The sequence below is a fragment of the Drosophila willistoni genome (assembly GCF_018902025.1).
Source record: "Drosophila willistoni isolate 14030-0811.24 chromosome 2L unlocalized genomic scaffold, UCI_dwil_1.1 Seg196, whole genome shotgun sequence".
Classification (NCBI taxonomy): domain Eukaryota; kingdom Metazoa; phylum Arthropoda; class Insecta; order Diptera; family Drosophilidae; genus Drosophila; species Drosophila willistoni.
In genome coordinates this window covers 2,645,526-2,658,844 of record NW_025814048.1, presented here as the reverse complement: position 1 = coordinate 2,658,844, position 13,319 = coordinate 2,645,526, and the positions used below count along the sequence as shown (strand labels likewise).

Below are 13,319 nucleotides of genomic sequence, written 5' to 3'. Positions count from 1 at the left end.
CTTATGAATATAAATCAACAGATGCCCCAACCAAATAGCAAGAAAAATAAATAAAAAGATTTATTAAAATCCAAATGCAATAAACCATTCAATTAGATTAAGACCAAAGAGAAAGAGCTTGAGACAGATATCTTCCTGCATTGATATATATATATATATAGATAAACTATATATTGTATATATAAGAGATATTTCAATTTATATAGAATTTGCGCTTAATTAAAATTTATAGAATGGCATGGCCAACCGGATGAATCGCCAAAATGTTTATTCATAAAACACCTGTAGTCATCCTCTTGCTGGAAGAGGAGGATACGCAATCGTAAATTACTTTGCTAATTTGTTTGAGTATATACTTATATATATATGTATATATAAAAAAATAAGTACAAAATAAGATGCTTTAACAAATTGGCTTTAAACAACAAATTTTAACTGCATTTTTATCGAATGCGTAATATAAAATTGGGAGTGAGAGAGAAAGTAAACCCAAAATGCCATAAATAAAATGGCGCAAATGTCAAATAAAGAAAAAAAGAAAAAGTGTTTTGTTATAAATTGCCATTTGCCTTGGTTTGAATACCCTTTGAGCAAAACGTGTTAAAAGTCATATAAGAGACATTGAAAAGACAAAGAAATTGAAGATAAACTATACTTATCTTAAACTCTTTCCATTTGAGATCTTCTTTTAGAAAATCGGATAAGATCAATCGAATCGAAAACTACAAAAAACTCTTTTTCAATAACTTCTCAACATCTTTTTAACCAAGAAGCTTGAATTCACTAAATGAGATATTAGCTGTTTAAGAAATAACCAGGCATCTTGTTCATCTAAGACTTCAAACATAAGTATGTGTAGTTTAGAGCCTTTTCATAGGATATCAGGAAAGTTTTTGAAGAAAATAATAATAAAAAGTTATAAAGAGGATCATAAATTGTTTAACTTGTGAAAATTTCTCTATGGCCACAATTTATTTACTCATGTATTCTTATGTTAAATGCCAAAAGTAAGTGTCTAAAGGGTACACAAAAGTCGTTAACGTTAACTGAATGAAGGAGACCTATTTTTGGTTTATTTTTGGGCTATAAATTATCCCTCATTTGTCAGCGAAAAGCAACCTTTTTCTCTGTGTGTGTGTGTGTGTGTGCGTGGGCCAGATTGATCGCATCATGGAAATAAAATGAGGGACTCATCCATTTAGCACATGCAAATCAATGTCGGGTCAACTGAAAACTCATCTGTACAGTAATTTACAACAAATATTTATGATGGCTTAAGGGTTCTCACCCTTTTTTCTGGGTTAAGCATCAGATGAAGAAAAGGAATAAGTAGACAAGGAGAAGTAGAAAACAAAAAAAAAAAGAAACCGTCAATGTCAAGTTGTTGTTTGGTTGTTATTTGGTTGTTCTTGTTGGTTTTTAAGTGGCCCAAGACCCCAAGGTCAACTTTCTTATGCCTGCTTGCATTCACTTGAAACACAAAAATGGGTAAAGTGCTTGTACCTTACTTACGTCTCTTGTCAACCTTCACCTTAACATTTTGGCATATTTTTGCACTGCGGCATGTTAATGAATATGAAAACAGAATAAAGACAAGCAGAAGCAGAAGCAGCAACAGCAACAACAGCAAACAAAAAATGAAATACAGACAATGTCTGCTCTATAATTCAAAAGCTAAGCACAATGAAAAAGAGGATGAGGCCTCCTTGTCAGTTGGACAGTCACTCGGTTAGTCAGTCAGTCAGTTACTCATTCACTCGCTCAGTTCTTTATGCATTTCTTGTCTGTCTGTCTGTCTGTCTTGGTGTCTACATACTGCATAAATTATACTCAAGTGCGTCATGTGTCCAAATCGTGTGTGTGTGTGTACCAGCGAGTGTGAGTGTGTCTTGGGGGTAGAGAAAGTCTTTTCATATTATTATTTATGAATATGACTTCAGCTGACACAATGCAGTCAAGTTTTCGTTTATAGTCGACCTTACTTTTGGGAGCAGATGTCTTGAGTAAGAATTTTTCATCCCCAAAAACTTTTAACATCTGCCAGGGAAACATAATAAAAGGAAAAGTCAGGAGAACAAGCAAAGACTGATGGCATTCCGCAAAAATTTCCTCAACTTTTATATTGTAATCAACTGAAATCCCAAATCAAGATGCATAAGCGTCCATGTTCAACAGATTCTTTTCCCAAGGTAAAGGTAACGTTAGTCTTTTATGCAAACAAGTTGAATTGTTAACATTTATGGAACTATTACATTGTAAAATAAACCCAAACCGAAAAATCAATAAAAAAAAAACTTGTTCAAGTGATTAAAAGTTAAGTAGCTCAAGGTTGTACAATCAATAAATACAGCAAAACTGTCAACAAATACTAAACGCAACAACTCTTTCACACACACAAACATCCAATCGAGTGCATATACAGACATAAATCTGAGCATTTCACCATAATTAAAGCTAAAAATAAGCAATACCAGAAAGTAGGCAATGGCCATGAGGAGGGGCACAAGGGAAAAGGAAAGAAAATTGGCTAAAACCAGACGATGGCAAAAATCAAAATAGAAAACAGAAAACAGAAACAAAAACCAAACACTAATGTATAATTCAGACTTGGCAGGCCATCGAGGAAGCCGTTTAAAAATAGAAATAGCAATATTGAGAACGGATAAGGCAAAGAGGAGGGGCAGGGAGCAATAAAGACTTTAACCAAGACACGTACACATTTTACCTTAATTTTGCGGGCCAACAAGCAACAAGCAGCTAGCAAAATGAGGGATAAGGAAGGAAAACAAACACTTAAATTAAATTGCGAACTGAGCTTAATGCACTTAAAGTAAAAAAAAAAAATGGGAAAAACAAAGAAATAGGGGGCGTGTCCATTGTCAATGTCAGAATAAGTGCGTGGCACTTTAACACGCGCCAAGGCAAAAACTGAGCGGCTCAAGGTGGGGCAGGGAGCTACTCGGAGTGGAGGGTGACAAGTCTTGACAATTGTAAGCCTTTTGCATCCTCTTTTCAACTCATGCAATGGCGCCATTAGTCCGTTTCGTAGTTTAGCCTCACCTTGCCACGCCAAACAGCACACCGGGCGCCGAAAAGTATGCTATGCTATTGAGAAAGCAACGTTTTTTTTCCCTTTTATTTCCGTTTCCGCTTGATTGCTAGAATTCTGTTTGTGCTGACAGGACTAGCGAATACGAATTGCCAATGCCAATGCCAATGTGAATGGAACTCTGAATGGAAATTACCTAATTGTTTTCGATAATGGGAAATATGTTTGCCATATGTGTGTGTAGGTGTGTGTGTGTGTGCGTGTTATGTGTTTGCTTTCATAATTAGATGGCTGCGTGTGGAAAGAAAACTAAACAACTTCTTTTTTGTACATATACAAACTGGGTTTTATTTTTGTCTTTTGCTTTTTATGTATTTAGCAGGTTGTTTTGCTAATTAAGCAAAGGATAATAAAGAAAAAAAAACATTCGTAGGGGGGTTGAATTTCCTAAGTAGGCAGCTAAATGAATTTTTTCCTTAAAATGTCTTCCTTCAAGAAATTGGGCACTGCAGCAATCTCACTTCAATGTTCTTTTTTATTCACTTGTAAGTTTGACACTAAAAACTAGCTTAATTAAGAGCAGGGCACCAAGCCCCGCTTGGAGCGAAGTGTGGGGAGTTCTTTCGTGGGGAGAGCGATGGGCACCATCGGGAGAGCGGCGCGAGGTGAAAGCTTCCGCCTCCTTTAACCCTTGTGTTGCCCGGTTGGGCATAAACATGCTCCCCCCTTGCAGGAGTGCAAGACCCAGGCAGTTTAATGGCACGCTCCGGACAGGGTCCAGCCAAAAACTGTGCGCATCGCAATCGGCCGCCCGCCAACCCCAGGTAGACTCCCTTCTAGCATGACCTCCGTGATCACATCCGCGCCCAGGACCAGAGACACTGACGACGGTCGGTAGAACGTCTCATCCGCCAGGACGATGCCCTCAAACTTTTTGGCGATCTGTGGGTCCACCGGAGCGCTTGGAGTGCGGCAGCACAAGCCATCGACCACCTTCAGGATCGCCTCCAATCGCCATCCTTCACTGATTGGGGACCGGATCACTGCTGCCACCGCTTTCTCTGCCCCTATATTGACGGCTGTCAACTTGAAGGCCGTGGCCAATGACGTCGCCATCGACGATACCGCAGAACAAGGGTCCACCAGGGCCTTCACGTCGAAGGTTTTTCCCTCCGTCTCAATGCGCACCATCGCCGTGGGCATCAGATGCGGATTGCGGTGCTGCAGCAGTGTGGTCAAGGTCAGTTTCGGATCGGAGGCTGGCGTTGGCGCGACCCTTCGTCTGGAGGACTCGGGGGTGACTCGGCGTACGACGGAGCTTGGAGTGCGTCGACGTGGCTGTTCATGGAAGTGAAGCAGCGTGTGGTGATCCTCCTCACAGATTCGGCACTTATCACCGCTTAAGCAGCTTCCTCCGGAATGTTGGTGGGCCAGGCAATTGGCGCAGTACTTATTCGCCAGCACTGCCCTCATCCTCTTCTCCACGTTCAGCCGCAGGAAGCGACGGCATCGCTTCAGAGGATGGATTCCGCGACAGACTCGGCAACGGAAGGACTCAGTTCCTCGCGAACATCTGCGCTCCTCTTTCGATGCCTGTACTGAACGCGGTCTCGGAGCCATGGAAACGGGATCTAGGTTGACGAATATCAGGAAGCTGCCGGGACAAATAATGAAGAAAGCGGATTAATGTAGGACGATAAAACACATATTACTACTGGCAGCTCGGCCCTTCTTCCTTGGGAGGAAGGACCAAGTGCTGGACGCTACTGTAGTTTTACGTAATGGGTTTGAATTCTTTCTTCTGGAGGAAGAAAGATCAACTTTGCGACGGGACGCTTCACAATACCGCGAGCGGTAAGCAGTTCGACGACGCGGACATTGCCGTCACTGCCAGGGTGTGTCTGGTGGATTCGCCCGAGACGCCATTCATTAAATGGAAGATTGTCGTCTTTGAGTACCACCAGATCGCCCACTTCAAGATTTTTAGAAGGGAATCGCCACTTATTGCGCTTATGTAGCTCCTTCAGATACTCGTCTTTCCATCGGGTGCAGAAATGCTGACTCACGGCCTTCAGACGCTGCCACCGGTTAATGATAGACGGTACCTGATCCTTGATTTCAGGTTCCGTCACGGATAGCAATGGACCGCCAACTAGGAAATGGCCTGGGGTCAAAGCTAAAGAGTCGGTGGGGTCTTCAGACATAGGAGAAATCGGCCGCGAGTTCAAACACGCCTCTACCTTAGCCAGCAGCGTAGAGAACTCTTCAAAAGTATACCTTTGGTTGGAAGTGGCCTTGTAGAACAGAGTTTTAAAACTCTTAACTCCAGCCTCCCACAACCCTCCCATGTGTGGTGCCCCGGGAGGGATGAAATGCCAGGACAGATTCTGATGGCTGTAGTGGGATAATATTTTCTGCTGGGTAGAATTTAGGAAATCTTTTTCAAGCACTCTGGATGCACCTACGAAGTTTTTCCCGTTGTCGGACTGCACTTGCTGGGGACACCCTCGCCTCGATACAAAGCGAGCGAATGCTGCCAGAAATGCTTCGGTACTCAAATCCGAAGTTGCCTCAAGGTGAATGGCTTTGGTGGAAAAGCAAACAAAGACACACACATATCCCTTTGATATGCGGCAAGCGCGGCCGGTGAAACTCTTGATGTCGAAAGGACCTGCAAAATCTATACCGGTGGTCGTGAAAGGACGTGCGAAAGTAGTTCGCTGGGCCGGAAGGGTGCCCATTAGCTGTGATTGCAGCCTTCTTTTATAAATCACACAGACTTTGCATGAATTGACCACCGATTTTACTAGATTCCGCAGTCTTGGAATCCAGTATCTCTGTCGGATGAGACGGACTACCAGTTGGCTGCCCCCATGGAGAGAGATCTGATGCGTGAAAAGCACCAACAGCCGGGACAACGGACTTACTACTGGCAACAGAATGGGGTTACGCTCATCGTAACTAAGGGCCGCTGCTTGTTGCACGCGCCCACATGCTCGGATCACACCTGATGCGTCAATGAAAGGATTCAAATTGAGAATGGTGCTAGACGTGGGCAGAGATTTCTTCTGCTGTAGACACCGATGTTCCGTCGGAAAGTAATCACGCTGAGTGACTCGGATCAACGCCTGGAGTACTTGATTGATCTCGCTAGAGGTCACCTCCCCGGAGTAATCGTTTGGCAGTTTACGACACCTTCTGCCGAAACGGATCACATATGCTATCACTCGTAAGGCACGTGCCAGATTGGAAAAACGAGATAATATCTCGTTGGCTGGCTTAGCGATCGCGACGTGGACCTTCACTACCCGCTTCTCCAAGGCAGTGTCTAGTGGGAGTGGTGTCGCTCGCTGCCAGGACTCTTGTGGTTCCCGTAGCCATGGTGGGCCGTGCCACCACAAATCCTTGTGTACCAATTCCTGCGCACTCAGGCCGCGGCTAGGGAGATCTGCTGGGTTGTCCTCTGAACGAACGTGATTCCATGGGGCGTCATTTGTTGCCGTCACAATCTTTGCTACCCGATTTGCGACAAACGTTGTCCATGTGCAGGGTGGCTTATTTAACCACGACAGTACGACGGTGGAATCTGACCAATAAAAAGCCTCCGCATTATCAACTGGAAGTTGCGGAAGAACTGCAGCTGCCAGTTCCGCTAAAAGTGTAGCTCCGCATAATTCAAGGCGGGGCAATGAAACCGTTTTAACCGGGGCGACTCTAGATTTCGCTGCAAGAAGGCAGCATGATATGCCTTGGTCATTGCTAACGCGCACGTAAATTGCGGCACCATAAGCCCGCTGTGACGCATCGCAAAAACAATGGAATTGGATGTCGGAATTTGGGTCATGAAGAACCCATCGTGGAATTCGGATCTGGTCAAGGAAGGAGTAGCTCTTTGTAAAATCCTGCCACCTGTGATGGAGTTCACTGGGCAATTGATCATCCCACCCTAGCTCTTGTAACCAGAGCTCTTGCATAAACACCTTGGCTTGAATCACAAAGGGAGCCAGCCAGCCAGCGGGATCGAATAGCTTGGCGATCTGCCCGAGGACTTCTCGCTTAGTATAAGCTGACTTGACATCTTGGGGTGAGATGACAAAATAAAACTCATCCGTAGTCGCTTTCCATCGGATTCCCAGTGTTTTCGCTGTGCTGGCCTCTTCGATGTCGAGGAAATCAGCATTCAGTAAATGACTCTTTGGAATACAACTGAGCACGCTCTTCACATTCGATGTCCACTTGCGCAAGGGAAAGCCAGCTGAACCAAGAGCGTCTTGAAGTTCATTGACCATTGCGATTGCCGTTGTTTCATTATGAGCCCCTGCCAGGACATCATCGACATACATATAGGACTTGATAATATCGCTAGCCAAAGGAAATTTGGATTGTACATCACTTGCGAGTTGCTGAAGTACTCGGATGGCTAAGAACGGAGCACAGTTAATGCCAAACGTGACGGTATTCAGCTCGTAATCACCAAGTTGCCCCTCTTTATTTCGGAACAGGATCCTCTGAAATGGCGTGTGGATTGGATCGACCATAATTTGGCGGTACATTTTTGTGATGTCGGCATTGAAAACTACTCGGAAAAAACGCCACTTGAGAATCTGAGTAGTGAGATCGGACTGAAGTACCGGACCAGGGTAAAGTATGTCGTTGAGACTTACTCCGTTGGTGGACTTGCTAGAGGCGTTAAAAACTACCCGTACCTTTGTTGTGGTGCTGTCGGGCTTGAAAACCGCATGGTGTGGCAAATAAAAATTGTTATTAGTGCCGTCAAATGGAACCTGACGCATGTGGCCCAAGTCCAAATATTCTTGGATGACGGCGTCATACTCAGTTTTTGCCGGAATATTTTTAAGGAGTCGGCTTTCGTTTTTTAGGAACTGAGCCAATGCCCCTGGTCTGGAATGACCAAGGTTGATGTTGGTTGGATCTCGAAACGGAAGTGAGACCGTATATCTCCCCGCAACATCTCTTCTTGTGGTCTTCTGGAAATTGACCTCGCAAACAGAGTCAGAATCTTCTACCGGTTTGCCCGGTAGATCCTCCACCTCCCAAAACCTTGTGAGAAGAGTTTCAAGTCCCTCCTCTCTGCTAACTGCGACCCTCGTGGTGAACGCGGCACATGAACTGACGGGGACCCCTTGCAACGGGCCTGAAATGACCCAACCGAATCTCGTCTCTTGAGCCATTAAAGATCCGCACACTTCGGTCTGGATGCCGGAAAGAGTCACCGCTGGTATTACATCAATGCCAAGGAGTAGATCGATCTTTGCCTTTAATCTGAAGGAGGGGTCGGCTAGAGGAATATTGGGCATTCCTTCCAGTGTGGCTTGGGCTATCGTACATGACGGCAAATCATCAGCAACTTGGGACAAGACAAACGCTTCTATCTCGATCTGGACTGGAGGTCCATGCGATGACCGAATGCTTATGTGACAGACCTTCAAGGTTCTATTGACCTTTCCGTTAATGCCTGTCACTTCGGCCCTGACAGTTTGGAATGGTAACTTCATGAGTCGGAACATTCTTTCGGATATGAAATTGGCTTCAGAAGCCGGGTCTAATAGCGCCCGTGAAGCATAAGTAGTGCCCTTGTGCCAAAGGTCCACGATCGCTGTACCTAGCAACTTATCTCGTGAGGACCTTGCCTCAGAGGTAAAGTAAGTCCGGACAATATTGTGCGAACTGGGCTGAGCTGGGACCGACGTTGGATTATTCTCCGGTCGGGCGTCCTTGTGCAAGAGCGTATTGTGACGCCCCTTGCACGTGAAGCAATTGTGCTGACTCGGACAATCTTTTACTTGATGTCCTCTTGCGAAACAGTTCAGACAAAGGGACTTTTTCTTTATGTATGCCACCCTCTCTGGCACCGTCATCTGAAGGAAGCGGGGACATCGACGCACCGGGTGATTCTCCTTCATACAGAGATCACAGGATTTTGGTTTGGTGGTCACCTTGGCTTCAAATGTATTAGCCTTTCGGGTGGCTGGAATCGGATTTCGTGGAGGTTTCGATGTGGGAACCGAAATAGCCATTGCAGTTGTATTTTCCACCGCTTCGAGCGTACGGAACCGCTCAGTGAGGAAATCGTCCATCATTTGCCACTCTGGAATGGCAGTCTTGTCTCCCAGAGATTGCTCCCATAATGAAAGGGTATTCTTTGGCAATTTGATGGAACAGAAAAATACGAACATGCCTCCCCAAGTGGTTACTGGCAGGCCACAGTGCTCAAAAGCGCGAATGGATGCCTGCAGAGCATTCTGATGATCCTGTAATGCTTTTCCGGACTCATGGGAAATTTGAGGCAGGTCAAGAAGTGCTCGGAATTGGCTGTTCACGATAAGTCGCTTATTTTCGAAACGCTGTTTAAGTGCATTCCATGCCGTTTCAAAACCATCATTTGTAAGCGGGAATTTTGCTACAATGAGGTTGGCTTCACCCCTCGTTTTCGCTAGGAGATGGTACAGCTTTTCAACAGGGGAAATTCGCGAATCGCTTATGTAGATGGCTGTAAACAAGTCACGGAACGTGGGCCATTTTAAATAATCTCCCGTAAAGACTTCTGTGTCAATGGGTGGCAATCGACAGCCTCGTTCTGCTGGTGCAGAGGTAGGCGCATGACGGTTCGGAGGAGTCGGAGCAGACCTTTCATGGATAAGCTCGTTTAATCGAGCCGTGCATCGCTCGTAAACTTGATAGCATTTGTCATATTTAGCTTGGATGGCTAAATCTTCAGAGTTATCGTCTTTACCATCTATGAGTGCCTCGCATTTCTCATATTCCTGCTCGACCTTCTCCCACAACGCTTGAACTCGATCACGACGGACTTGGAGCGTAAATACGCTGACCTCGGACAGTGACGTGACGTGGTTGTCGACTTCAAACTGACTTAGTTTATCGCAAATGGAACCAAACTTCTTCAAAGCCATGGTGGAAGCAGCTAAAACCCTTTTGGTCTCGGACCGAGTGACTCTTGGGGCGGTTACCAAAATCTGTGGAAGTGGTACCAATGATTTGACCTCTTTTTGGCTTGCTCGTCGTGGCTCTGACGTGGCTTGCTGAAAGGTCGTGCTCGATGGTGCGGACTTGAGAGTTAGTGGACTAGAGAGGGTCTGAAATGCTCGGGAAGGAGGAGTAGTAGGGCTGGTACTCCTCTGGCGCTGACCTGGAGCAGCAATTGAGGATTTGCTCGGGGCTGCAGTGTTCTCAGCTGCTTTCTCGTCTTTTGACGGGCTCGTGCTCATAACCCCAGAGAGTGGCGGTTATAAAGTGGTGAGCTGGCTTGGCACGGCTTGAAAATTAGCCAAAAAGACGAACTGGAACGTTTGGGAAAAACTGGAACACTACCAAACCACTTGAAGAACGGCTTTGAAACGCCTTGAAATAGATTGAAAAAAAAAAAACCAGAAAACGAGCTGGTACGTTTGGAATGACTTGGAACACTGCCAAAAAACCCTAGGAACGGCTTGGAACACCTTGGAATTCAAATATAACTACAAAGATGCGACTTGGAGCGGGTGGAAACACTTTGGAATTGAAATCGAACCAAAGATAAGACTTGAAACGCTTGGAAACACTTTGTAATTGGAATCTAACTCCAAAGATACGACTTGGAACGTGTGGGAATACTTTGGAATTGCAATATAACTCCAAAGATGCGACTTGGAACGTGTGGGAATACTTTGGAATTGCAATAGAACCAAAGATACGACTTGAAACGCTTGGAAACACTTTGGAATTGGAATCTAACTCCAAAGATACGACTTGGAACACGTGGGAATACTTTGGAATTGAAATATAACTCCAAAAAATACGACTTGGAACACGTGGGAATATTTTGGACTTGAAATGTAACTCCAAAAATACGACTTGGAATACGTGGGAATACTTTGGAATTGAAATAGAACTCCAAAAATACGACTTGGAACACGTGGGAATATTTTGGAATTGAAATATAACTCCAAAAAATACGACTTGGAACGCGTGGGAATAGAATAAACAAAAACGCGGAACACAAATTTTTACCAATTAAATATTATTCGATTTTTTTCCTCAACGTGACCCTTCAACCTATATACCCCACAAAGTGCCTGCCAACCTAGGGTATACAGCACAGCTACTTTTGGTCGTTTGCTTTGTGCCGGTCTTTGGCACATGAGCTTGCAGCTGTGCTGGTATACTGCAGTTAAGCGGTACTTATGTATGCTCGTATGTATGTATGTATATAGGCTGCAAGGGATAGCGGGATTTGTTCGCGGTGGTGGAAAAATATATTTGTGTGCGAAAAAATTAGAAATTTTGTGGAATGTATATGTATATGGATATGAATATATATATGTAAAATTTTATGTATGGAAAAATATGTATATATATGTATGTGTATGGATATGTATATATATATGTAAAATTTTATGTATGGAAAAATATGTATATATATGTATGTGTATGGATATGTAAAATGTTGGAGTATATATATATGTATTTAAAAATTTCTTTTTCTCTTTTTTCTTTTTTTTTAAATATGAAAATATGGAATGGCGATATGCAGAGGTGTGAATGGATCGGATTTCTTTATATAAATTAATGTTTTTTTTTTTTTTTTTTTTTTTAATATGATTTCTTTTGCTGTGTCTAACCGATATGCCCCCAACTTTATAGGGTGTCTGGTCACCAGAAATGTCTAAGTGTGGCTTTTATATGTGAGAGGGTGGTTCACTTTCGTTTTTTTTTTTTTAAAAATCTTTATTATTTGTATTGAAAATTTTCTTCTCTTCGTTGAAAACCACCTTTCACTGCGCGCACACTTTTCCCAGGAGTGGACTGTATTTGCACAAAACCTTTATTTTTGGATTTAATGTAGCACTGGATATGTTTGTAATTTTTGTCACATTCACACACTCTGCTTGCATATACATATATATCTTATATGTAGGAGATCACTTTTTTCGTAGGTTTGATTCACTGCATACATACATATGTGTTAATATTTTTTTGAAATTGCGAAAAAATATATATTGGAAATAGGCAAATAAAATATGGCGCCTTATATACTTGGCCTATATATGCCAAAGTGCGAGGAAAAAACTTGAAGTGGGCGAACCAATATGGCGCCTTATGTACTGGACACATATATATGTATGAAAATTTGGGGACCAAAATTTTCTCTCCTTTGAGGAGGAAAAATTTGCGCGAAAGTAATTTTTACTTGGATTAGGAGAATCAATGGCAACAATTATATGTATGTGAGTATGGGTACGGATGCTGGAGGCATGTACATGTACTCATATACCTATAATTTGCAAAAAAATTACTTAGCTTGAAATATGGATGAAATTCCACCGATGCTAGTGGTTCGAGAGGATCTTAGTATCCGGCTCGAAGGACCAAATGTATTCGTAGGGGGGTTGAATTTCCTAAGTAGGCAGCTAAATGAATTTTTTCCTTAAAATGTCTTCCTTCAAGAAATTGGGCACTGCAGCAATCTCACTTCAATGTTCTTTTTTATTCACTTGTAAGTTTGACACTAAAAACTAGCTTAATTAAGAGCAGGGCACCAAGCCCCGCTTGGAGCGAAGTGTGGGGAGTTCTTTCGTGGGGAGAGCGATGGGCACCATCGGGAGAGCGGCGCGAGGTGAAAGCTTCCGCCTCCTTTAACCCTTGTGTTGCCCGGTTGGGCATAAACAATATTATCTAATAAAATATTATTGAATTGCTTTTTATATCCTTACGGAGGGTATAACAAAATTTGTTAGTCTCCATCTGCTTCTATGCAAAGTAGTCTCAGAGTTTGTATTAAAGCTTATTATATATCTAGAGAGATCGATTTACTTTGACATATACAAATCGTACATAAATATATGAAAATAGAGAGATAAATAGTATATATAGTACCTAAAAGTGCTCTGAGCATGAGAAGAATAGTTATAGTTGTCACCAAATTTAACTGAATATTAACCAGAGGGCCGGGGCTAACTTTGACCGCGTCAAAGTTTGTATACCCTTGCAAGTTTTTTGTGTAAAAGGTGTAATGCTTGCGAAAGAACGGCTTAGGAAATAACGAAGTTATTGATCAAAGTCACTGTTCACCACCGATTGTTCCTATGGGAGCTATATGATATAGACGTCCGATCTTAATCAAATTTGGCACAGTCATTAATAGATATGCTAAACTGAGAAATATAAATTTTTATGACAATTGCGTTAAAAGTAACGAAGTTATTGACAAAAGTCACTGTTTTCGAAAGATCGTTCCTATGGGAGCTATATG

The 13,319-nt window shown here is 43.1% G+C and overlaps 1 protein-coding gene across 1 annotated transcript; it reads right to left on the bottom strand.

Annotated features, from left to right (window-relative positions):
- Positions 1-3,755: 3,755 nt before the first annotated feature.
- On the bottom strand, positions 3,756-12,465 carry LOC124460010. Its single transcript, XM_047010025.1, has 2 exons — positions 12,364-12,465; positions 3,756-4,703 (listed from the first exon to the last, which is right to left on the bottom strand). Exon 2 carries the CDS (start codon positions 4,667-4,669, stop codon positions 3,803-3,805), a length of 867 nt encoding a protein of 288 aa, XP_046865981.1. The 5' UTR covers positions 4,670-4,703; positions 12,364-12,465; the 3' UTR covers positions 3,756-3,802.
- Positions 12,466-13,319: the final 854 nt, after the last annotated feature.

What these genes read in the sequence shown, in the direction of transcription:
- LOC124460010 (XM_047010025.1), bottom strand. Translation starts at nt 4,669, where the DNA reads ATGGCTCCGAGACCGCGTTCAGTACAGGCATCGAAAGAGGAGCGCAGA.